This window comes from Pituophis catenifer, unplaced genomic scaffold, assembly GCF_029215685.1.
Source record: "Pituophis catenifer annectens isolate HBS135680 unplaced genomic scaffold, rPitCat1.0.hap2 SCAF_7, whole genome shotgun sequence".
NCBI lineage: Eukaryota > Metazoa > Chordata > Lepidosauria > Squamata > Colubridae > Pituophis > Pituophis catenifer.
The window spans coordinates 71,629,591-71,656,410 of NW_027256887.1; the positions used below are offsets into that span (position 1 = coordinate 71,629,591).

At 42.8% G+C, this 26,820-nt stretch overlaps 1 protein-coding gene across 1 annotated transcript; it reads left to right on the forward strand.

The window, feature by feature from the left end:
- WEE2 (WEE2 oocyte meiosis inhibiting kinase) lies at positions 1-23,410 on the forward strand. Its single transcript, XM_070947385.1, has 11 exons — positions 1-357; positions 2,069-2,268; positions 12,400-12,451; positions 14,616-14,788; positions 16,033-16,154; positions 18,024-18,170; positions 18,964-19,065; positions 20,097-20,182; positions 21,372-21,542; positions 21,631-21,773; positions 23,179-23,410. Exons 1-11 carry the CDS (start codon positions 1-3, stop codon positions 23,375-23,377), a joined length of 1,752 nt encoding a protein of 583 aa, XP_070803486.1. The 3' UTR covers positions 23,378-23,410.
- The last annotated feature ends 3,410 nt before the right edge of the window (positions 23,411-26,820 follow it).

Here is a 26,820-nt window from a genome sequence, read left to right on the forward strand (position 1 = left end):
ATGGATGATTGGAGCAGCAGTAACAACCTCATACAGAGGCTGGATTTTTCCAGATGTGGAGAAGACAGTGAGTTGGAAGAGGATAATAGCTTAAGAGTAGAAGATGTGAAGCATGTCACTCCACAGAAAAATTATGAGTTTCAGAACTGGAGAACGCATTCTCCTTTCCCAGTGACCCCTCAGAGACAATTGGATGATTGCTCTCCGGCACGCCCAGATTCTTGGGTGAATCCTATCAGGAGATGTAGGGAACCTTTGCGAAAGAAAACTGTCCCTTTGGAAGATTATCCTGGAACTCCTTTGCATTATGTTACTTGGCAGAAGCTGCAACTCTGTGATACCCCAAATACTCCAAAGGTACGGTGATGATGACAATAATAATTCACAACCTGTTCTTCTGAGAATATCCAAGCCAACTACTGTAAGTAGTTGGCTGTACTTGATCTTCAGTCTTTCATCATGCTTGAAACTTAATATTGCTAATTGCTTCTGGATTTATGATCCATAAAACATACCTGCTGTTTTAAGTGAAATTGGTCATGTCAGTTCAGATTTTATGAGTTCCTTAGAGGAGAGGCTACATAGTCCTCCATTAGTGTTCAGCTTTGAATTGTTGGGGGTGAATCCAAAACAGTGTGCCTAGACATAATAATAAGCTTCAAAAAGATGAATCTTAGCTTCTCTACTTGAAGAGCACCAAAAGGCACATTTTGAGATTTTAATAAAATGATGTATTAAGAGCATGAACAATTTTTATTAGACTCCGCTGCATAACATATACATTTAATGCATGCATAGTAATGAGCAGCATTCAAATTATGCTAAACAAACATAATTTATCTGGAGTGGTGCGGTGGCCTAGAGGTGGAGCTCTCGTCTCACAATCAGGAGGCTGTGAGTTCGATCCTAGGTAAAGGCAGATATTTCTCTCTCTGGGCACAATGAGAATATATCTGCTGAACAAAACTTCTCTGATGACAGGAAAGGCATCCAGCCATTAAACACTCTGCTAGCTCCATTCAGTTGCCCAGACTCCACCCCACAAGGGATTATGGGGTTGTTAAAAAGATGATGATGATGAAACATAATTTATCTCTTGCATATTCTTTGGGAATTGAAAAATGTGGCAGAACACTTGGATTGTAAGCCTCCAACATCTGGATGGGTTGGATTTCTGTTCTCACAATCTCCTAGCCAACATGGGGCTGGTCACTACCACTTGTCTGGATTATTTGCACAGGATTATTGTGAGGATAAAATGAATGATAGGGAAGAGAAGGTTCCTCTGCTCCACAGTGAAAAGGGGAGATAAAAATGTACATCTGCTTCAGAGATGATGCTGGGCTAGGTACCAATGTTTTTTGGGAGCTACATCCTGCCTATCATCATGAAAGCAATGCCTATATTTTTGTGGATGAATAGCTAGAGATCAAGAGAATGTGTTCACCTTTATTCCCTGACTCTTTAACTAACAAGATGACTCAATGCATCACTGCAGATAGAGCTATACCTCAAAGCATCTCCTGACTTTTTGTCATAGAGGCTTAGATGTAGACTCCCAGCAGGGTATAGAGTATGATCCTGGTGCTTATTTAATTCTGGTTTGCTTTCTTAAAATTTGAAATGGAACTACTTAAACATTCCACTTCATCTTTCTGCTAATTTGGATGGATGTCTAAAGAGTGCATAAACATTCTAGAGCATTGATTGAGGCTTTGCTGTCAAAAATAACTTAACTGGTAAAATAACAAAGACAAGCAATGAGACATTTTTCTTTCCTTGATCTCCAAAACTGTATAACTGACAAAGACACTGCTTAACACAAAACTGAGGTTCATAGTTGACCTCTGATTTTCAGGCTGCAAATAAAGAGCCTTTCAGAATGGCTCAGATCTTAATTCAAAGATTGGATGACTTTCAGCCAATGGTGAAATGCACTTACCTTTGCTACCGGATATTGGAGAATATTAGGTTTTCCTCCCTATAAGTTGAGCAATTGTAAAATCCTGATGCAATAGAGGTTTTCCCATGGGCAATTTTTTTTTTGTTTTTTTTTTTTTTGCTCTAGAGTCTCTTAAGTAAGACAACTTTCCCTTCACCTGTGGGAAAATTTCCCTCCAAAGGGATGAGGAACTTGCGATTCACTTCCTGTCCTGACCCAGAGGAGACTCCTTCAGCTTCTTTGGTTAATATTAATCCGTTTACACCTGAATCGTATCGACAGATGGTCTTCCACCCCAGCGGCAAGAGGAAAGCCAGAGGGGAGTCGTGAGTGTTTTCTTCCTAAGATATTTCTCAAAGGATGCAAAATAAGATGATCAGGTAGTCATCTCTGCAGAATCATAAGGTTAGACTTTAGACTATTTAGTGTAATTCAAATTGAAGCATCCATGACACATAGTTGTCTAGTTTCTTCTTAGATATATTCAACACAATTGAAACATCTCAGCTCCTTTGGTAATTTGATCCATTGTTGAATTGTTCTTAAAGGTAAAGGTAAAGGTTCCCCTCGCACATACGTGCTAGTCGTTCCTGACTCTAGGGGGCAGTGCTCATCTCCGTTTCAAAGCCGAAGAGCCAGCGCTGTCCAAAGACATCTCCGTGGTCATGTGGCCAGCATGACTAAATGCCAAAGGCGCATGGAACACTGTTACCTTCCCACCAATGGTGGTCCCTATTTTTCTACTTGCATTTTTTACATGCTTTCGAACTGCTAGGTTGACAGAAGCTGGGACAAGTAACGGGAGCTCACCCCGTTACATGGCACTAGGGATTCGAACTGTTTGTTCTTACTGTTTGGTAATTTTTCCTAATGTTCATCCAGAATCTGCCTTCCTATAAACAGAGGTGGGCTGCTGCCACTTCACACCGGTTCAGGCAAACCAGTAGTTCCGACCACCGGCTGGGCCCTCCCACCTGCCCCAGTGCTATCCCATCCTATATATGTCATTCTCTGGCTCGCTTGCCCTGCCCATGTAGCCCAGCTGATTTCCACGCCTCACCCTCTTTACTCACTGCGGCTGCTGGAAGCTGCGCATATGAAATTGCTGTGTGTTTGAAGCCGTGCACAAGCACGGAAGGCACATGTGCGCCAGAGGTGGGTTCTACTTATCTTTACTACTGGTTCGCAACAGGAGCGCACGCAGATCACCCGTGATGACGTGGTGGGTGGGCGGAGCCTCCGGCCATTTTTTCTACCGGTTCTATAGAACCGGACTGAACCGGGGGCAACCCACCACTGGCGTGCGCTCACATTTTCAGTTCTGCACTAGGCAAACCCATTGTTAACTTATGTGAAGCCCACTTCTGCCTATAACACAGAAAATTATTCTATTTCCTCTTTGAATAAGACAGAGCAGGCCCTGGTTCCTACTGTGTAATATCCAGGTGCTTGAAGAATATTGTTTTAGTATTAAAGAAGTTTTAGTGTTCCACTGGCTTTCAAAATCTCTGTTCCAGGAAATATTAAATATTCGCAGCAGCTTGTTGGACTCATCAGCAAGATGAATAGAAATCATGGACATGTTTTTCTGAACAATTTGCTTGCTGTTTCTGCTCCTGCCCCCAAAACATACTTTTTTGGGGGGGGGGGGTGTTAGTGGAAAGTTTCAAGAGATAGAATATTTCCAAAATATTCCTGTAGTTTATGAAGAGTTTATAACCAACGTATCATGAAGTGTATATGTCTTTCAGAGAAGGCTAGGCAGCCATCCAATATTTTCACTTTGAATTTATCTCTCATTTATGCAGTAGGATGATTGGTCTAGAAGTCCCCCATTTAATTTGATTCTACAAGGTCTCAAAGGACAAATCAGCAAGGCAAAATTCTCTGAAGACAGAAAGTTCTCAATACCATCACCCTAATTGAAATAGTTGCTTTTGCCATATGTGTTGTGTCCAGTGGGTAAACACGCTAGAGGCTAGGTTGTTTTGCTAAACACCAACTTTATTAAACGAACAAATCTGAGAAGAACTCATAACGCAAGCAAAAGCACAACTCTCCTGACAGCTCCTTAAATAGCTGGCTGTCAGGGCACACTAACCAATCACCGGCAGCTATTCTCCCGCTCCCGTAGCTGCTCGCGTCCTAGCCAATCCTCAACGCCTGGCAACAGAGCCGGGTGCGCAGGCGTCGTGTCCCCGAGGATCTAACACCCCTTCCCTCCCGGATCGCGCATGCGTAGTCCTCCAGGTACGCCGGGCGACGACGGCACCGGCCAGACCGCCTCGGCTCTGGTGTAGCAGTCGAGGTGGGAGGAGGCAGTGCGGACTGGGAGGATGCTAGGGCTGGCGTGGATGGCGTAGGAGGAGGGGCCAAGTCCTCCATCACTCCAGGAGATGGATTCCGAGCCTCGCCAGGAAACGGAAGATTCGAACTCACTGCCGGACCTGCACCAACAGGTAAGTTTTCCGCCGGGAACGCTGCGAGGGGAGAAATAGGGATGATAGGCTCTCCTGTGTGGTCTCTGCCAGGTGGAGTCGGGGAATCCTGGCTCGGTTGGTCGGCAGGTGCGTCGGCTAGTCGTCGTCGAATCTGATTTATATGTCGCCGCCAGACTCTCCCATCAGAGAGTAGGACCCTATAAGAGTAGGGACCGGTTATTTGCGTGATGAGGCCCGGCAGCCAGCGACAGTCTTTATCAAAGTTCAGAGCGTAGACTAAGTCCCCCACATTGAAAACTCTCGACGGCAAATGGGTTCCCCTAAATGGCTCCCCCGTGTAATCAGGGTGCAGACGGTCCAGGGTCGTACGGAGCCGTCGGCCCATGAGCAACTCGGCCGGGGTGTGCTTGGTGGTAGAACTAGGTGTAGTGTGCTGTGCCAAGAGGTATTGCCGAATTTTGTGGTGACAATTTGTGGTACCCAATCGTCGCAGCGCCTCCTTGGCCGATCTTACAGCCCTCTCCGCCAAACCATTAGCGGCAGGGTTAGCCGGGGCCGTCTGCGCGTGCCGGATGCCCAGCCGGGCCAGAAACAGTTGGAACGGTGCTGACACGAACTGCGGCCCATTATCGGTGACAATGATATCCGGCAACCCATGCGTGGCGAAAAGGCCCTCTAGCACTCCAATAATAGCTGCAGAAGTGGTGGTCTGCATAGGGGCGAGCTCAACCCATTTGGAATGGGCGTCTACAGCAATGAGGAAGGTGTGACCCTGGAAAGGCCCCGCAAGGTCCAGGTGCACCCTGGCCCAAGGGGCTCTGGACGGTTCCCACTCCAGAACTGGGGCCGCTGGCGGAACCGGTCTGGTGAGTTGGCACTGTGAACAGCGACCTACCCAGGCTTCGATGTCTTGATCGATGGAAGGCCACCAGACATAGCTGCGTGCAAGGGCCTTCATGCGGACAATGCCCGGATGGGCATTGTGCAGGCATGACAGAATCTGGGACCTGAGCTTGGGGGAACCACCACCCGATTACCCCACAGAAGACAGCCCTTGTTTACTGACAGCTCATGTTTCCTACGACTGTAAGGAAGGAAGTCAGCGGTGGCTTGGGACTGTGGCCAGCCCCTGCGCACCCAGTCCAGAACCACGGAGAGAATAGCATCAGCCGCGGAATGAGCCTGGATGTCAGCGGCGGTCACTAAGGAGGCCAACTCATCCACAAGGAAAATAGAGGTTGCAGGGGCAGGATCGTGGACCGCTAGAGGGAGAGGGCAACGGCTAAGGGCATCAGCGTGCCCAATAGCCTTGCCCGGTTTATAGATCAAATCGTACGAATAAGCTGCCAGAAATTCGGCCCAGCGAGACATGCGCGGGGACAGGATCAAAGGGGTTTGGCGGTCTCCCGCCAAAAGCCCTAGTAAGGGCTTATGATCCGTGACCAATAAAAAAGGGCGGCCATAGAGGTAGTCGTGAAAACGTTTCACGCCGGCCACAGCAGCCAGAGCCTCCCTATCGATCTGGCTGTAATTTCTTTCCGCTGGTGATAGGGTCCTCGAGTAGTACGCAATAGGTGCTTCCGCGCCTGAGGGCAAGACATGACTCAAAACAGCCCCCACCCCGAAGGGGGAGGCATCGCATGTCAATGAGAGGGGCAAGTTATTGTCGTACTGCACGAGGACAGCATCGGAGGTAAGGAGGTCTTTAACGGCCTGGAAGGAATTAGCTGCCCTACGGTCCCAAATCCATGGAGTCTTGGTGTCTAGGAGCCGGTGAAGGGGCTCAGCCACTGAGGCTTTATGTGGTAAAAAAACGGAATAGAAATTCAGCAGGCCAAGGAATGCCTGCAATTCGGCCTTATTAGTGGGAATAGGAGCCCGCTTAATAGCATCCACCTTTGATGGGGCAGGGCGAATGCCAGAGGAGTCTATGAGGAACCCCAAGAACTCTACCTGAGGGACGCCAATCCTGCACTTATCCCTCTTAAGTCTTAAGCCTGCCTGCTGAAATCTGGCAAGAACAGCCCGTAGTTTGATGATGAGATCGCTGTGATCAGCAGCAGCAATCAGCACATCATCAAAATAGGGCACAACGCCCTCAAGCCCATGGAGCAAACGCTCCATGAGACTTTGAAAAATACCAGGGGCCACACTAACCCCGAATTGTAGCCGGGTACATTTGAAGGCCCCCCTGTGAGTCACAATTGTCTGGGCCAGAGCGGTGGCATCGTCCACCGGGAGCTGTTGGTAAGCTTGAGCGAGGTCAAGCTTCGCAAAGATTTTCCCCTGGCCCAGAGAATGTAACAGATGTTGGACAACAGGCACGGGATAGTGGTTAGCTTTCAGGGCCTTATTGATTGTCCCCTTGTAATCGGCGCAGATTCTAATGGTGCCGTCCTGCTTTAGGGGAATTACTATGGGGGTCTCCCAATTAGAATGCTCCACAGGTTGAAGAACCCCTTGAGCTATTAATTTATCTAGTTCTTGATCAACTCTGGGCCGCAGTGCAAGAGGCACCCTCCTGGGCTTCAGGCGGATCGGCGCGACCTGGGGATCCAAATTAAAGGAAATAGGAAGCCCTGTGTATCTTCCTAAGGTACCATCAAAAACCTCGGCAAACTCGTGTGCGAGTTTGGATAAGGGGTCCTGACAGGTGTGGTGTATGCCAGACACGCCGAGGCCAAGGGCAGCAAACCAGTCTAACCCCAGTAGTGAGGGGAGGCGGTCGCGAACCACGATTAAAGGCAATTTACCCGCGAATGAGTCATATGCAACCTTGAAGGACCCACAACCCAGAATGGGGATAGCCTTGCCCTGATAGTCCCTCAACTTGATGTGGCAAGTTTGTAACTGTCGCAGAGAGATGGAAGGCAGTAGTGCAGAAAGTGTAGGCCAGGATATCAGTGACTTGGAGGAGCCCGTGTCCACCTCCATCTTGCAGGGGACCCCCTCCAACCGAATAGTAAGGAAAATCTTGCTCCCCGTGACAGGAACGGACGCATGGTTAACGGCCGCTGCTGCCACCTCACCCTCAAGCGTCATAGCTACAGCTTCTGCGGGGCGTCCGGCCTTCCTGGTCTTCATTCGCTTGGGGCCAGGTTCCCCAGCACCCTCAGGAACCGGAAAAACGGAGCGACAGACCCTAGAGAGATGCCCCCGTTTGCCACAGCGCCGGCAGATTGCGGACCGGAATCTGCATTCCGAGCGGTTGTGCGCCCCGCCACATCCGAGGCAGGCGCTCCTGGAGCTCTTAACTGGAGGCATGCGAGTTTTGGTCTTTACGGTCTTGAGGCGGCTGACGTCCATTTCTCCCTCAGAAGTGTCCTCCTGGTCGGACTCCTCATAATGTACCGATTGAGAGGCGGTAGCTGGCAATCCCCCTCCGGTCTGGTGACGCTGGATCTCGGCCGCGGACTTAGCAGACATCTCCGCAGCCCTGGCTTCGTCCATAGCAATCGGAAGGGTCAGGTCGGAACGGGCCAGTAAGCGTTGCTGGAGTTTTAGGTTCCGCACCCCGCACACGAGCTGGTCCAGGAGCATGTCATCAAGCTCTCTGAACTCGCAATGGAGTGCCGCCGAACGCAAGGAAGCCATGTAATCGTTGATTGACTCCCCCTCCTTTTGAGCCCTCTGATGAAACGCATGTCGTCTCGCTATCTTTGAGGGGGTGGGAGAATAATGGTGCTTCAATTTTTCGAGCAAAGTCTCCCATGGCACAGCAAACACCGCTTGAGGGGCTACGAGAGCTCTAGCAGTCCCGAAAATCTCGCGCCCACACGAACTAAGAAAGTAGCCCCTCTTCCTGGCGCTAGATAAATCAGAGAGGTCATTTGCTTGTAAAAAACACTCAAACCTCTCCATGTACTCATCCCAGGTTTCCAGGGCTGACTCAAACGGTGTGAAAGGAGGGAGAGTGGTTGCCATCGTGTAGACAGGGTCAGCGTGAGGGCGCGGACTTGGCGTTGTCCTTCTGCTGGTGTCTGCCGTCACCGTCACCTCAGACGGATCCCACCTTCGTCGCCACTTGTTGTGTCCAGTGGGTAAACACGCTAGAGGCTAGGTTGTTTTGCTAAACACCAACTTTATTAAACGAACAAATCTGAGAAGAACTCATAACGCAAGCAAAAGCACAACTCTCCTGACAGCTCCTTAAATAGCTGGCTGTCAGGGCACACTAACCAATCACCGGCAGCTATTCTCCCGCTCCCGTAGCTGCTCGCGTCCTAGCCAATCCTCAACGCCTGGCAACAGAGCCGGGTGCGCAGGCGTCGTGTCCCCGAGGATCTAACAATATGTCAAAAAGAATTGTGTGAATCAGCAAAAGCTTCGCGGTAAGAATATTGTATACATTTCTTAAAAACCTTTGGCCTAACCTTCAAAGCTAAATTGCCAAACCACCTGAGGATTAGGATGAGATGTGGAGGGGAAAAAAACATATTTATTTTTTACTATTAAATAAAACTAAATTACACATATTCCAGGTTCTGACAGGTTCTGGAGAACTGTAGCAGAAATTTTGAGTAGTTTGGAGAACCGGCAAATACCACCTCTGGCTGGCCCTAGAGTAGGATGGGAATGGAGATTTTGCAATATTCTTCCCCTGGAGTTGGGTGGGAATGGAGATTATACAGTATCCTTCCCCTGCCATGCCCACCAAGCCACACCATGCCCACCAAGCCACGCCCACAGAACCGGTAGTAAAAAAAAAATTGGATTTCACCACTGACACATTTATATTAATTTTGCAGTTAGCCATAGGAATATGGAAACAGGAAAGCAAACAGTGGTATCATTTTGTTATATTTATTTATTTATATCATGCCTTTATTATTGGCACTGGTGGCACAGGGGTTAGAATGCAATTTTGCAGGCTAACTCCGCTCACTGCCAGAGTTCAATCCTAACTGGCTCAAGGTTGACTTAGCCTTCCATCCTTCTGAGGTGAGTCAAATGAGGACCCAGATTGTTAGGGACAATATGCTGACTCCGTAAACCACTTAGAACGTGCTGTAAATCACTGTGGAGTGGTATATAAGTCTAAGTGCTATTGGTATTATAAATAACGCAAGGTGGCAAACACACACAATACTCCTTCCTCCTATTTTCCCCACAACAACAATTCTTTGAGGTGAGTGGGGCTGAGATGGAGGGACTGGCCCAAAGCCAGCTTTTTTGCCTAAGGTGGGACTAGAAGTTAGAACTCACCATATCCTGATTTCTAGGCCAGTACCATAGCAACTTATCCATTAATCATATTGTATAAATAACCATGATTTTCCTCAAAGAAAAGGATTCTTCTATTATACGTATTTTATTTTATTTTATGAACGTATGTGGCCCATGTCTCACATAGTAATCCTCAATGGTTCATAATAACCAATAGAAGCAATAGAATAACAGGACAATCCTTCCCACTAGGCAACCAAACTACCCTGTTTCCCCTAAAATAAGACCTCCCTGGATAATAAGCCCAATCGGGCTTTTGAGCGCATGCGCTAAAATAAGCCCCCCCCTGAAAATAAGCCCTCCCCAAAAATAAACCCTTCCCAAAAATATTTAAATGCATGCACAGCTGGTCCCTGCCATTTCCTCTGGTTAGGGTTAGGGAGACAGAGCTGGAAATCAGGTAAGAAGGCAAGAGGAGCCCCGTCTTGCTCCACGCGTCCCAAAATAATAAGACCTCCCCGAAAATAAGGCCAAGCGCTTATTTCAGGGTGCAAAAAAAATATAACACAGGGTCTTATTTTCGGGGAAACATGGTACTAAGTACCTGACTGAACCCTATCCTAGCCCAATGCTTGTAAGAATAACCAGATCTTCAGTCTTCTTGAAGGCTAAAATGTAGGCATTGTTTGAATGGGAGTCTATTCCAAAGGCTGGGGCTACAGAGAAGACACCCCTCCCATCAGATGACAATATTTAAAGGAGGAGATCTGGCAATGTGTAGGTAGGGCTTTAAATAATCAGCATCTTGAATTGCACCTGGAAAACAAGTGGGAACCAGTACAGCTCATGCAACACTATTCTAATTCGAGCGAACTATGGGACACCCAGATCTGCATGCACTGCTACATTGTGGAGTAGTTGCTTCTGGATGATCTTCAAGGCCAGCCCCATGTAGAGTGTATTGCATCAATCCAATTGGGAATTGATAAGTCACATGTGATCAACAAGTCCACCCAGGTTGGATGCAATTAATACACAAGAGGAATTTATGCCTCCTTGACCATGGCTGACACTTGCCCTTTCAAAAAGAGTTATGATTCTTGAAAGACCCCCAGATTGCTACCTCACAGAGTGTGACGTAAGGGGGGAAGGAGCAAATACTCACAACAACTCCTTTAACTTCTTGTTAAAGTTCAATGACAGCCACTTTCTCCTTATCCAGATCCTTCCAGCTCTAGGCACGAAACAAGCTCTTGAATAGCATCAATTGCTTGGCATAGAGTAGAAATGTATAGCTTAGTGTCATTGATACCAGACCACATGCCAGGAATGACCTCGCTCAGCAGTTTTGTATAGATATTAAATACCCTGTTTTCCCCAAAATAAGACATCCCCTGATAACAAGCCCAATCAGGCTTTTGAGCACATGGCAATAAGGCCAAGCAATAAGGCAATAAGGCCAACCCTTATTTCAGGGTTCAAAAAAAATATAATACAGGGTCTTATTTTCAGAAAAACACGGTAGATCTTTTTTTGCAGAATGGTAATTCACAGGTTGTCTGAAAATTGGGTGTAAAATTGATTTAAGCCTGTATTGTAGATCCATGCTTAGTTTGTTGGTCTAGTATAGAAAGAAAAGTTTGAATTCTCATGGAATACCACAACAGCAGTGACGCTCATTATTAAGTGTTCGTTATAGTGTGCTCCCGTGTTCACTGCAGGACTTACCACACATCTGCACACACTGGACAAAAAAGATGTCTGACCTGATCTTGCTAACCTGCCATAGTTAGAGATAGGCTTCCTTCCAAGGAAGTAGCTTAGAATACCATGTTTCCCCGAAAATAAGACCCTGTCTTATATTTTTTTGAACCCCGAAATAAGTGCTTGGCCTTGTTTTCAGGGAGGTCTTATTATTTTGGGGTGCATGGAGCAAGATGGGGATCCTCTTGCCGTCTTACCTGATTTCCAGATCTGTCTCCCTAACTCTAACCAGAGGAAATGATGGGGACCGGCTGCGCATGTGTTTAAATATTTTTGGGGAGGGCTTTTTTTTTTTTTTAATTTGATTTATATGCCGCCCTTCTCCAGAGACTCAGGGCGGCTTACAGTGCGTTAAGCAATAGCCTTCATACTTTTGTATATTTTATACAAAGTCAGCTTATTGCCCCCACAACTGGCTCCTCAATTTACCTACCTTAGAAAGGATGGAAGGCTGAGTCAACCTTGAGCCTGGCAAGATTCGAACTTACTTTAATTGCAGACAGCTGGTGTTAAATTACAGTGCCTTGTCTGCAGAGCTATCCAGGCTCCTTTTCCCCCCATTTTTCCCCATTTTCAGGGTAGGGTTTATTTTGGGGGGAGATCTTATTATCTGGGGAGGTCTTATTTTCGGGGAAACACAGTAGCATACTGTCATTCACCATATTATTTCATTTTATTATTTTATTTAGGCTCATAACTTCAATATGAGAGGGAATTGTTCCTTTATTTTAAAAAATCTAAATATTTCTCAAGTTTAGGAGTGCATCTATTGGGGTTCTAGAATGAATGATTTTCAGTTTTTTGAGTGCTGAGCTGCAGAAGTGTCTATGTAACTCCTTCATAGAGTCTGAGCATATCTCCAAAATAATATTGCTATCAGAGCTTGGCTGCAAAAATAATAAATAAATCTAATGATAATTATATGGCAGCAACATTACTGAAAACTCTTTGCTACCATGTACCAGTGATCTGGATTCACAGCAACCCAGATACGATATCCATAGAAACTACTAATATTTAATTATTTAGAAGGTTCACACCTATATCATTGGAATATGAAACTAATACATGTGATTAAACTTCTAGAGAGGATTCCAGCCAAACAGATGGACCAATGGAGCTGGGAATGCCTGCCAAGGTGAGTAATAAGAGATACACAAATTCCACCCAATTTTGCTTAATTTGCTTGAAAGAAAAATATCTGCACTACCCTTGAACAGTAGAGAAACCGTGATCTGGAACACATTTTCAAAGAAAAATATATACTTTAATTCATGTTAATAAGTGCTTTAGTGCACGGGTCTCCAACCTTGGCCACTTTAAGCCTGGCGGACTTCAACTCCCAGAATTCCCCAGCCAGCAAAGCTATTCATTACACAGCCATACACTCTGATATGCATACACTCTGACTTGTAGGCTTTAGTCTGAGAGATTGCCCAACTATTGAAATGAGGCAATTTTTTCAAGTGGCTGATGGTTATTGTATAGGACAGGGGTATTAAACTCACGTCGTCATGGCATCATCATGTGACATATCGGGACTTTTCCCCCCTTTGCTAAACTGGGTGTGGCCAGTGTGTGACGCATGCAGCCCTTGGGCCGCGAGTTTGACAGCCCTGGTATAGGAGCTATCCGCAGTTTTGCTACATTGGAGGGCAGAAATGTTCCAGATACTGGGAATTCAATTTCTCCATTATTTTACTGCCTTCGGGGTGATGAGGATACTGTTCTAATATCCATATCACATTTTAGTGCTGATAGTACAGTTATTTTCTGTGGATGTTTTGGGTTACTTCCATTTAAGAGGAACAGAATTCCAAACCAAAATATAGATACAGTTTTACTATAACTGAACATAATATTCTGAAGGCAAAGAAAATCCCAGTTACAAAAACCGTTCCTTATTTGATTATGCTACACTTTTATTAAATCAATTAAATGGGTGTTTCATATTTTAATTAGTCTTCAAAAGCAAAACTTTCTCATTTTTAAAAACATATTTAGCAGCTTCTAAAATGAGACAAACATTGTCTCCCTCCAATCTGTAGCTATGGACAATATGGCCTGCTAAGTAGAAGAAATTTTGGAAGTTGGGAAGAAAACTAGTTTATTGAACCCCAAATTTTTTTCTTACCATTGTTACAAATGACTATTAATTACCGCAGGAGAAATTAGGCAATTAAAAGTCTCTAATTGAAAACCTAATGAAGACAAAGCTCCTTAAAGAGTATTGTGGTTGTGGGGGAGAGAAGAACAGTTTTACTGATCAGTAAATACCTTCTGTTGTTGTATTCTCCTTCTCAAATATCCTATTATCCTCCCTTCCCCTTGAGTCACAGCTCAATTATTAAATCCATCCCAAGGTGGATTTTTATTTTCTACTACTGGAAATGTAGAAGGGATAAAGCAACATTGCCCTCTTTTGGTGGAAAACCAGGCTGATTCTAAAATATACCTTTGGCGTTGAGAAATAAAAGGAAAGAGTGAGCTCCTAGTTAAGGTGAACATACATCTTACTCATTTAAGAGCACTATTTTCAGCAAACCACCTAAAAAGTCATCAGAAATATGCAGGGATTGAAGATCTCTGGATTCCTTGTTCAAGCAAAATGGTTAAGGAAATCAAGACTGGAGAAAAGGGGTAGAAAAGCAATTGTTTTGATGCTGAAATAATGCTGGTCAGAGTGTAAAGATTTTTTATTTTTATTTATTTTATTTATTAGTTTGTCAAACATGTACAAGACAGCAGGTATGAATATGAACATGGACATGAACGAAGGAAATGAATACAAATAAATGGGGACAGTAGGACAGGGACAGTAGGCATTTTATTTTTATTTTATTTTTATTTTATTGTGACTAGGTTTACATAGAGAGATACTGTAGTGGTCTAGATAGTGAAGTATAACACTTCCAGCATCCTTCTCCTTAGCCATGTTTCCTAGGGATGCTTGATATTTTAATTCACAAACAACTGAACTACCATAAATTGCTTTTGTTTCCAGGCTAGAAGCTCTGGAACCTAGTTAATATGGTTTAAAAATTATGATTTGTTACTTTATAATATATTGTATAAACTCAAGTAACTGTGGCTGTCCCAAAGACTACACTTTAAAAAAAAGGTTGAGGATGGAACATAGTCCTCTATATCTAGAAATTATTAAATTTGGAAAGGCTTGGGTAAATAATGGCAGTGACTATAGAGAAGCGTGAAATAAGATTTTGTATTACAGGAGATCAACAAGCTCTCCTCTATCCTTGGTGAGCAAGGCAGCCTTATCTATTCTTCTCATCCATCCTTAGAGATTCCTCTTGCGTGAGAGCAACATGGTTTCCCGCTACAAGAAGGAATTCCTAGAGCTGGAGAAGATTGGTGTGGGGGAATTTGGTTCTGTTTATAAGTGCATCAAAAGACTGGATGGTTGTGTCTATGCCATCAAACGCTCAAAGAAACCCCTTGCTGGGTCCTCAGATGAGTAAGTGTACAGTGTAAAATTATAAATATCTCTGTACATGCCACTCTTCCTCCTCCAGTGATAGATTAAAATCATGTCTTCCAAGCAACTTTTAGTTCTGAATTTCTGAAACCAAAAAGTACATCTTCTGTTATGTTTTCTTGACAGCATACAGATCAGTAGCATTTGGCTAGGCTTTGAAAATGTCTTTCTTGCATTGAGCTTAAATCTTGGATCCGTCCATGTTGTCCCAAAGGTGCTTTTTCAGGAGGCAACTGGACCTCTAAAAGGATGTATTGCAAATGACCATCTGTCTGCAAGGAATATAAATCCTTCCACTCTCCACTATCCTGTCAGAGCTGAAGAAGCTTCTTGGATGAGAAGCGAAATATCTTCCAAAGAAAAAACAAGAGAGTCCAGTTGCCTCCTGAAAAAGCACCTTTGGGACAACCACGACCTGGATGACTGAGAATCTCTATAGACATCCATCCATGTTGTTTTCTTGGTAACCTATTTGTCAGGGTTTCAAGGAACACCCCCAACGTGTAGTTTTGCCCCTGCCTTCTGGAATATTTTAAAAAACTTCTTGGTTTTTTTCCTATAGTCCTGGGAACTCCTGGACGCTCCCATTCAAGTATAAACTGGACGGTTTAGCTTTTTCCAAGGTCATATAGCTATTTGCTATGACAGGGCCTTGAAAAAAGGTGACATTAAAACAAGTTAGGATAATTTAAAAAAAAAAAAAACCATCAAATTTTTCATTTTGTCCTTCAAAGTAGCTTTTTCTTTGGTCCAGGGATACAAAAGTATATGGCCACACATCTTTTAAAGAGTAAATACGGGCAAATACTTTGCTCCCAATTTTACATATTTTTAAATGTGGGGTGATAGATTAAAATCAAAAGTGAAAGCTCTGAGGCATTGATTTTTCCTTAAAATTCCTGAAATCCCCAGAATAAATAATCTTCACTCACTGGTGGAGTGCCATATCAGTGTGCCTTGGAAAAGCACCTTTGGGACAACCATGACCTGGGTGACTGAAAATCTCCACAGACATCTCTGTAAACTGGATTCCTGTGTTTCAGTAAGCAAAGTGATTGGCTTGGTTTTGGCTTAGTGAGTTGAATGAACCTAGCTGCTAGTATAGTCTGCTGTGGGAACCAACCTAAGCCTTAGCTTCTGAAACTCTTTCCTGTCAAAATCCTAACCTCATAAACAGTATCCTAGTTGGAATTGTGTCTCTCTCTTTCTGTGTTTGCTTGCAGGCAGATGGCTTTGCGGGAAGTCTATGCACATGCAGTACTTGGTCATCATCCCCATGTTGTCCGTTACTACTCTGCTTGGGCAGAAGATGATCACATGATCATACAGAATGAGCACTGCAATGGTAAGGAGATGTGTTCCTCTGAAGATTTTGGCTTCACAGTGCCAAATTCAGGAAACGTTATGAATTCTCTCATTCAGTTCAGCCCAGTGATGAAATGCTACCGGTTCGTGTGAACCAGTAGTGATAAAAACTACCGGTTCGGGCAAACCAGTAGTTAAAAAAAAGGTACTGGTTCCTCCGAACCAGTATTTCGATGATCAGCTGTGTTGCGCAATTTAAAATCGCTAGAAAGCAGGAAATCCTGCTTTCTAGTGAAGCTAAATCACATGGCACAGCTGTTCCCCACCCTCGCTGTTGTTTACCTTCCCAAGCCTCCTTTTTCCATGCAAAGTGCGCATTTGGCGTGTACTGCGCATGTGTGTTTGGTGTGCCCTGCATGTGCGCGCACACAGCACGTTTGGTACACACCATGCATGCATGCGCATGCAGTGCAGGTTTGGTGCACAACGCGCAAGCACAGCCAGCAAATTGGTGGCAAACTGGTTCGGATTTCACCACTGGTTCAGCCTTATGGATAATATGATATATGCCTTGCACCAGACTTCCATGCCGGTTGTAAATAATGGGGCTTATAGTTTATTACTTTGTAATAGGGTGAAAGATTTCAGGTTGAGAGAGGCTGTAACAATTAATTATATTTTTTAATATCTATGAACTTTAAAAGTCTAGCACTAATGAGCTCAGATATCAAGAATTGTAACAAGAGAAGGTATGAGGAAAATAGATGTGCTTCTGAATTCCTAGTACTTTTAAAGTGCTCCAGCTGAGAATCAGTTCAACAACATTCTTTCACTCAAGCTGCCGTGTGTATCAAGGTATTGTGGCTTTGTTGGCTTGGCCATTAGTTGGTTCTTCCTGCAGCATATATGCAGATGACTTTGGTTTAAAAAAATGCTATTCTAAGTCTGTAAATTATGAATATCGGTTCTCTGTAATTAGAACAAATTGCTTTGCTTTGGTAATTACCTCAAGCCATTTTTCTGACAGCTTAAATTCAAACCTGTTTGTGCAGTATCCTAGCAAATCTTTATTAGAAACCTGATAAGAATAGCAAATATGATTACTTTTCATGAAGTTTTCACATCAGCTTTCTTCATTATTCACCTTTCCTAACGTAGTGTGCTTTGTACTTGTTGGACTTCCAAAATTCAAATCAGTTCTTGTCCTATATAAGCATCAGATATAAAGAAGCATCAAATTTAGAGATGCTGGTTAAATCTTCATATCTCATGGGTACTTTCACATAGAACTTTGCGGCCAAATCCAAGCTAATCTTCTTCTTGCGGAGTGTTCAAAAATCTCAAACTGCGAAACTCCCATTTTGTAACTTTAACTGGATGATTTCATCAGGACTTCAGATCAGCCAGTTTTCCTATTTGTGAGAGCATGATTTCCTTCCTTCCCTCCAAAGTGCCATGGTGCCCTTGCACCAGACTATTGGTTTCTTTCTCTATTTCATCTTGTCAATTAATGCGGCAATACTAGACAAGAAGATAAATTCTTGGGGAGAATAGATGACATCTGCACTTCTTCTTTTTATTAGTTGGAAAGTTATCTCTGGCAAATATAACTGCAGGTTTTGCAACGAACAGCTCTGAGGGTGTGGAGAATGGTAATAATATCTGTGTGAAAGTGCCCCCAGATAGAATGAGTGACTCAGGGGCCTATGTGCCATCCGGTAGCATAATATTTCTATGTATGAATATGTTATTGTTTTTATTATGTTATTTAGTGTTTAATTATAATATCTTTTTTAAATTGTAAAGTGCCCAGAGTCACTGATTGAAATGGGCGGCTAAAGAAATTGATGAATGAATGAACAAACGAATGAATGAATGAATGAATGAATGAATGCTTGGTTTTCCACAGGTGGGAGCCTTCAGGATGTGCTTTTGGAAAATTCAAAGACAGCAGATCATTTCAAAGAATCTGAGCTGAAGGAAATTTTATTGCAAGTCTCCATGGGGCTGAAATACATTCACACTTCTGGCCTGGTTCATATGGATATCAAACCGAGTAAGTGTGCCTGGTCAGTAACGCTTTATTCATTTAAGTTATTAGATCATTTGAATTATTAGTGGTTTGGTCCATCTTGTCTCAGCACCTCATGGTGATATATAATTTTTTCCACTTCCTTCCTTCCTTCCTTCCTCCCTCCCTCCCTCCCTTCCTTCCTTCCTTTCCTTCTTTCAACAACTCTATGGTATAGATTTTGCTTACAGTGACTAGACTAAATTCAAACTTGATGATGAAATGAACATGGGTTCATGAACACTTAAGGTTTTGGGATTTCCTCTCATATTTATTTGGAATTGTAATAGAGCTCTGAAGGGTCATTACAGATTCTCAGTTAAAGTTCACCCATAAATTATTGACTGATTCAAGTTGCATGATCTTTAATAGATCTTGTCTCTTTCTGACATGGGTTTAAAAATATTATGCAATAATGTAGTTCTTGGGTTTTAATGTGCTGTATGAACCATCCAATGGTAATTTATTTTTTTAAAAATCACTATTAAACAAATCTTGTTTTAGTACCTTGCTGTATGCAAAGACTAATAATAATAATAATTTGCACAATATGGTAATACATATCCTATTTTTTTGCTCACATCCTGACTTTCTGCTTATCTTGATACCTGGGACAAGATTGTTTTTCAGGAGAAACAGAGTTCATACTTCTGTATTTTTCTTAATGGGTACTTTTATGATGTGCAGATGGTTATAATTTGTAAGTCACATTGACTGTGGCTGATATAAGTTATCTGTACGTATACCACAAGCTAACACAATTTCTCCTTGATTGCAGGCAATATTTTTATATGCCACAATCTACCTGGGTCTGTGAGTCAAGAGGAGAGTGATGGGGAGGATGATGAAGTTGCTACTTCAAATGTGATATATAAAATTGGTGTGTATCTTGGGGGTTTTTTTGGACCACTTGTCGTCAAATGATTTCCAACATAAGACTTTGCCTAGGTTTTATCAATTGCTGAGTCAGAGCAGTCTGCATTACATATTTTTAAATTACCATAGTTGTAAGTGAGTGGGTTTCAGCTAGGCCTAGGAGTGTCAAACTGGTGGCCCGCGTGCTGGATGCATCACGTGCAGGCCACACCCACCCCAGCTCTGCAAAGGGAAAAAAGTTGTGAAAGGTCATGTCACGGCAACATGACACTGCAAGTTTGTCACTCATGAGCTAGGCTGGTTAAGTGTGATCAGTGACACCACTGCTTCTTTGCCTGGGCTATTGCAGGCCCAGCTGAATTACAAGAGAAGGAAAACAGAACTGCAAACAATCAAAGCTGCTTGGCTGAATCCTGCCAGTATTTAATACTGGAATCAGAAGGGCTGGGAGATGTAAAGACTGGTGATCTGGAAATGTTAGCTAACATCACGGTCCACAATAAAAATATAGCCAAAGTGATAATTGGAATGTATTCTATAATGCATTTTTAAGAAGCAATTCAGACATACTGTACATTCAGTCGTAAGTAGCCTGCGAGAAGAAGAGGTTATATAAGAAGGATAATGTTTTATAGAAAAGGATCCAGGTGGATGAGCTATCCAATATTTGTTTAAGAAAAAAAGCATCTTTGGCTGGAATGCAAACTCAGTCCTGACTCTGCAGTGCTCTTCCTGCACTTTCAAATGTGCTACACCTAGTGATTCTAGGCATACTCACTTTCTTAGGAAAAGAACCTGGATGAAACCAAGTATTTGATCTGAAGTCAAATACATTTAGAAGGCAGCAGATTGAGATAAGGTAGGCATGCAATATATTCATGCTCCTATAATACCTATTTAATTGCAGTTATAACTTATGCCACAGAATTTTCCAATATAGATTCCAGCTGAGTGGACAAGTCCAAAAATAAAGAAACCTTTGAAAATCAGTCATTAATGCAATGATTTCTGTTGCTGGCAATGCTTTTTTGGCAGGGGATCTTGGACATGTGACGTCCATAACCAATCCACAAGTAGAGGAAGGAGATTGCCGCTTCTTGGCCAACGAAGTCTTGCAAGAGGTAAAGCTCAGAGGGCCTTAGGGTTGCACTGGAACCTTCAAAGCAGAAGAAACTTCTCCTGACACTTCCAGTATTATTCCTTTTATTATAGTCAGGTTCATACATTAATCTTAATTTAATAAAAATCCCAGGACAAGAATTGAAGCATTATATTCTTAAGAGGTCCAAATGTATTGTCTTATATGCAGTTATTAGAAATTTATCTGGGTACACTTAGATTAAAAAAAATTAAAATTAATAGCATGGAATGAAAATACGTTGAAACTTGGTCAGGAATCAATTGCTGTTCAGATGTGACAAAAACAAAAAGTAAAGGTTTTCCCTGCCAGTCATGTTTAACTCTAGAGAGTGGTGATCATTTCTGATTCACAGATAACAGCCAGTGTTGTCTGAAGATGCTTCTGTGGTCACGTGGCCAGTGTAACTATACGCCAAAGGCACATAAAACATTGTTACACTCTTCTATCCCTAATCATCTGTAGTTCTGATGAGGGTTAATGCTAGCTGTAGCTCCACACTTCAAGATAATGAGTTGCCCATTACAGAATTATAGCTAATATGGGCTCATTCTACTGTTTGACCTTTGTATTCCATGTCAATGAAAACCTAGTAACCAGATTTATATTAAGAAAATGTTTCTTATACATCTTCTAGTCAACATCAAATACTGTAATTCCTACAGATATGTATAGAATATTGTGAGAATGCCACTTATGTAAACCTATGCATTAGTGCCGTGATGGAGAACCTATGGCATGCATGCCACAGGTAGCACACGTAGCCATATTTGTGGGCACGCGAGCTCAGCTCCGCCAGCTGATTTTCGCGCTTTCTGGGCTGACCAGAAGAATGGAAACAGGCTGTTTCCTGCCTCTGGAGGGCCTCACGGGTAGTGGTGGGGAAGGCCACCAGAGCCTTTCTAGGAATCTGGGGAGGGCAAAAACAGCCTCCCCTGCACTCCGGAGGCCCTCTGGAGGCTGAAAATGGCCTGTTGGCCAACTTCCAGTTGGCAGTGCGTGGGGTCGGGGCACATAGAATTATGGGTGTGGGCATGTGTGTGATCCCCCCCTGCTCCTGGCACGTGATGGCAAAAAGGTTAGCCATCACTGCATTAGTGTTTTTAAAATATTGTTTTCTTAACTGAATGTGACCTGACATGGTGCATGGGTTTCTCTTATTTCCTCCATAGCAATACTGCTATCTGCCCAAGGCAGACATCTTTGCTCTTGCCTTAACTATTGCTCTGGCGGCAGGTGCTGGTCCATTGCCTGCCAATAACACCCCGTGGCACCACATCCGCAGAGGCAAACTTCCACGTATCCCTCAGCAACTGTCATGTGACTTCATCGAACTGCTCAAGGTGAGTTCTTTTGGGGCAGCCAAGGAGAATGCTGGCCTTGGAAGTTTGGTGGTGAAAGACCTTTCTCCTTTGTTTTGTGGAACATCAGCTTATGATTCATCCTGACCCAGTAGCGAGGCCATCAGCTGCTGCACTAACCAAGCACCCTCTCCTCCGACCATCTCTTGGCAAGGCTGCCCAGCTTCAGGAACAGCTCAATGTGGAGAAATTCAAAACTGCTATGCTGGAAAGGTGAAGTCCTGTGCTTTCTAATAGCAAAGAGAGTTGTGTAAATTGTGTATGATGTGGCTTGGACACTAACCCATACCTCGGAGAACTTATTCTAGCTGCTACTAACACTTCTATTTGAATTTTATACCCTGATCTCTTTATCACCCTCAACCATTATAGAATATAAACATGTTGGTTTTGTAGTCTTTAACAAAACATTACACAGGCAGAGTTTTTCTTGAAAGTTAAAATGCTACTGTTTCGAAAGGATAGAAGTTGTTTATTGTTGACTTTTCCATTAATCCTTGCTGTCAATCTCCTTTTAATTGCTATCTTTTCATACTATATGTACATGAAACAGGTGTCCCCAAGAGCCTCCTTAAAAAATGACAATCTTTATAATTTTCAGACAGGAAAAAATATTGCAAATAGGGAGTAATATTAATTTAAATTAAATTGGTTGTGCTGGCCCAGCTCACTTTTTCAAATAAAGACCCATGCTTGTTCTTTGACCAGAGTATCACTACCATGTTTCTCCAAAAATAAGACCCAACCGAAAAATAAGCCCTAGCATGATTTTTCAGGATGGCTATATATATATATATATATATGTGTGTGTTTTTCTTCTAGCCAGGTTTTCCTTACGTAACCAAGGTTTTTTTTGTAGCTCCAGCTCACCTTGGTTACGTAGGGAAAACCTGGCTAGAAGAAAAACACACATAAACCCTACGAAGAAGTAAGAAATTTATATATATATATATATATATATATATATATATATATATATATATATATATATATATATATATATATATATATATGCTCTACCCCAAAAATAAGCCCCAGTTAAGATTGTCAGACAGACAGACACATTTAGTGCCATATTTCCACGAAAATAAGACCTAACCAGAAAATAAGACCTAATGCGTCTTTTGGAACAAAAATTAATATAAGACCTGGTCTTATTTTTGGGGAAACACGGGTAGCAAGCAAATCGGACAAGAACAGGACAACAATCTATTGAATGTAAATGCTAAATTTTGAATTGAGTTAATAGTGTAACACTTTTTCTGTAAAACGATTTCTTAGAGGCAGTGTTAAAGAGGAGGTCTTATGATTCCCTCAAGGTCTTCTGTGGCATTATGACTCTATGCCCGTTATAGAGAATGAATTGGCATTTATTTCACGAGCCAAAGACCATACGCTGTTCTCCATTGCAAAGCACTCTCCATCACAAGGAAGCATATGGAATTTGAATTCAGCACCTCTGGTCTGGTTTAAGAGATCTCCTTATTCCAAGATGAGGAAGCATCTGCTGAATTAAGAAAATTGAGCATACTGCATCCTTACTCTTGGGAAAGATTCCATTCATTTCTTTACGGTCCACTGGATTGTTTATTAATCCTATTGTCTTATTTTTGTGTAGAGAGCTGAGAGCAGCCCGGGTTGCCCAGGCCTTTCCAAAGGATCCATCTTTAGAACGGACCAGAGTACAAGAATCTGGAATTGGTTTAAGGCATCAGAACACCAAGAAACGTCTGGTTGGAGGAAAAAATACTCGATCTTTTAGTTTTACTGCTAGTGGCTATCGGGGACCAGGCTATGCTAGTCACTCAACTAACTGAAATGCATCTCATTGTGAAAAGTGCCCACTTAGTTTACCTAGTATATATACCTAAGTCATATGTTTACCTAATATATCATGACTCCAAGGAATCATGGTGCTGGTTTGGATCTTTCACTCTATGAGAACACTTTATTATATTATATTACAACATAAACCACCTTAATCTTCTATGAACTCAACAGCTATAAATCATGAACCCAATCAGACATATACTTCAGAAGGGGCTCATGACAAAACTTTTAGGCAAACCAAATCTTCAAAATGAACTTCCTTAACTTTGATACTTTGATGCATGGTACTAATACATATTTCCACGATCCTGGGAGTTATATTCCAATGCATCAGGAGGGTGTCAAGCCCTTATTTAAATTGATTGGCATATTTTCTCCCTTGGATTTTCTGAATATCCATAGCTTTCTTTGTTCAACTTTTATATCCATTCAATTTTAAAGACCCCTATATCCCACTGTTTATATTTTTTAAAAAAGTCAGAAATTACCAGTGTTTAAAAGGCTGACTTCGTAGGCAGCAGTGGGTAGCTGATATTCTTGTAGTTCATGAAAAGATTGTAAGAAACCGGGTCCTACCTTGGGATTCTGTTCCCAACAAAAAACACATCTTGAGCAAAACATATTGTACTAAACAGTCTGAACAGATAAAATTTAATAAAGTACAGAAGTTGAGGAAAATATGTCTTCAAATCAGATTATATCTCCTTCCAATGCAATAGCAGGGAGGTTAAACATGTTTGTTCAGAAAGGGTGTGCCTGCTTTATTTTTGATGAGTGACAAGAGGTACAGAAAATACAGTTTTGGTGGCTAGGTGTGAACATTTGAAGCACATAGGCAGTAGATCTTTTTTTTTAAGAGTCCTACAATTATATTTTGTAAAAAAAAACAAAAAAAACCAAATCTAATAAAGCAAATCTTATATTCCAGTCAAAATGTTAACTATGGATAGTATTGCATGTCCAAAACTCACTCTTCTATTTATAAGTTTAATTGTAAACTTACTATATGAGCTCCCTAGACATTCCTGAATATGGTTTTATGTCTAGCTACTGGACAGCCAACAGTCTATTGAGATCTTATTTTAGTTGCACTTGTGAATAAAACTTTTGAAGTTGTTTATTTAAAAGATTCCGTATCTTGCAGACTGCTTTACAAGAGAGGGATGGCAACTTTATCTACTTTAACACATTGCTTGGCCTATTCTGTAGACACATAACCTTACAGAGCTGCTGCCTGATGGGAATGTACAATCTAATTCTGCTTGGAGGAAATGTCATTGGGTGAATTGTCAGGATTGCTTAAAATATTCCTTTGGAGAGGTCAAAGTAGGTATCAATAAGTACGGTAAAGGATTGTCACTGGTAAATTAAAGTCTAGCAAAAGTAAAGTTTTACTTTTTTCAAACCAGTAAAAATGGAATAAATACAAACATTATTTGATAAGAGTGGTTTTGTTTGGCGGTACACCCACTTCTTGCTTAGCAACTAAGTTCTATCCTATTTGACTAGGTTGTTAAGTGAAATGGTTGCTACTGTTAAATGAAGTGTGTGTGTGTGTGTGTGTGTGAGAGAGAGAGAGAGAGAGAGGGAGGGAGGGAGAGAGAGAGAGAGAGAGACAGAAATGAAAAGGTTACTGGTTGTTACCATCTCATTCAGAAAAGGTTATCATACTACTATACCAATATTACTTCAGCGTGCATTGTCAGGTGCATTAAATTTAGTCATAAATGGATGCATTGGTCAGAAAATGAGCGGCCTCAGTATTAAGAGTCCAGACATAAGCTTGATCTCTCCCAAGACTCATGAAACCTTAGATGGTCATTCTCAGGGGAAAGCAAGCAGTCCGGGGACATTCTTGAAACATGGGTAGAAGTCAATAAAGTTGTTTACTGTGCAATAATTTATCTATTTACAAGTGGCTCTGGTTGCTTGTGCCTGACAGTATTTCACTATCTTCTCAGAACTCAATATGGGATAAAGCTCTCAAATGATTGAAATGGGATTTTTTTTTTAAAAAACGTGCATGTTTGGAGAAATAAGATATTTGCCTTTTATGACTGATTAAATGTTAGGATGGATTGCTCTATGGCTAAGTAGAGTGAAAAATGCTCCCCACTAAACATTTGTAGAGGTAGTTACAAACAGTCCCTGAAATATAGAGATCTATATAATTATAGCCCAATTTCTATTTCTTAGGCGATCTAGAATGCAATAGCCTTGCAACTTCAGACACATCTGGATTGTACCGATTATATGGACTTTTGAAAACCGGGCTTTAGAATATAGTACTGAAATTGTTTTGGTAGTGGAGCTATGGCAAAATCTGGATCAAGAAGTGTGGCCATGCAAATTCTGATAGAACTTGACTAAAAAACAATCCTACCAAACACCCTGGAGCAATCAAGAACTGGAAATAATTAACTTTGAAGAAGTTAAACTCAAAAGCCCCTTCTATATAAAGATGTTAGAAAAAGTTCTAAGTTTGGTTTGTGTCATCTAAACATGTCCTCTGCCAAAGCACGTATTTCATCTTGGCTTCCTGTTGGCTGCAATTTACAGCCAGCCCCTGAATCATGGTAACACGTGTGAAAGAGTTTATGTTTTAAATAAATAAAGCCAAAAAACCCACATACAAATGGAAACACCTATACTACCCTCATTCTCAATTACACGGGAAAATAAATCTGAAAGAACCAAAACCTTCACAATGAAGAGGGGTGGGAGGGTAAGAGAAAGAGAGAGAGGGAGATGGAGGGAGAGGAGAGAGAGGAGGGGGATAGAGGAGGGGGAGGGAGGGATAGAGGGACGAAGGAGAGGGGGAGGGGAGAAGGGAAGAAGGAGGGATAGAGGGGAGTGGGAGGGAAGGATAGAGAGGGAGGGAAGGGAGGAGAGGGAAGGAGGAGAGAGGAGGGAGAGAGGAGGGAGGGGAGGAAGTAGAGGAGGGGGAGAGGGACGGAGGTATAGAGGGAGGGGGAGAGGGAGGGATCGAGGAGAGGGGAGGAAGGAGAGAAGGGGGTGGGAGAGACGAGGGTGGGATAGAAGGCGAGAGGAAGGGAGGGGAGGAAGAGGGGGAGAGACTGGGAGGAAGGAGAGGAGGGGGAGAGGGAAGAGGAGGGATAGAGGGGGGGAGGAAGGGATAGGGAGGGGAAGGTGAAAAAGGAGGGGGAGGGAGGGGATGAAGTAGAGGAGGGGGAGAAGGAGGGGAGAAGTGAGGGAGAGGGAGGGAGGGAGAGAGGGGAGGAAGGAGAGGAGGGGGAGAGGGAGGGAGGTATAGAGGGAGGGGAGAACGGAGGTGGGAGAGACGAGGGAGGGATAGAAGGCGAGAGGAAGGGAGGGGAGGAAGAGGAGGGGGAGAGACTGGGAGGAAGGAGAGGAGGGGGAGAGGGAGGAGGAGGGATAGAGGGGGGGAGGAAGGGATAGGGAGGGGAAG

Excerpts from the sequence above, each read along its gene's own strand:
- WEE2 (XM_070947385.1), top strand. The coding sequence starts at position 1 with ATGGATGATTGGAGCAGCAGTAACAACCTCATACAGAGGCTGGATTTT. Across the intron at positions 18,171-18,963 it reads TCATATGGATATCAAACCGA|GCAATATTTTTATATGCCAC; the intron begins GTAAGTGTGCCT and ends CCTTGATTGCAG. Across the intron at positions 21,774-23,178 it reads AAAACTGCTATGCTGGAAAG|AGAGCTGAGAGCAGCCCGGG; the intron begins GTGAAGTCCTGT and ends ATTTTTGTGTAG.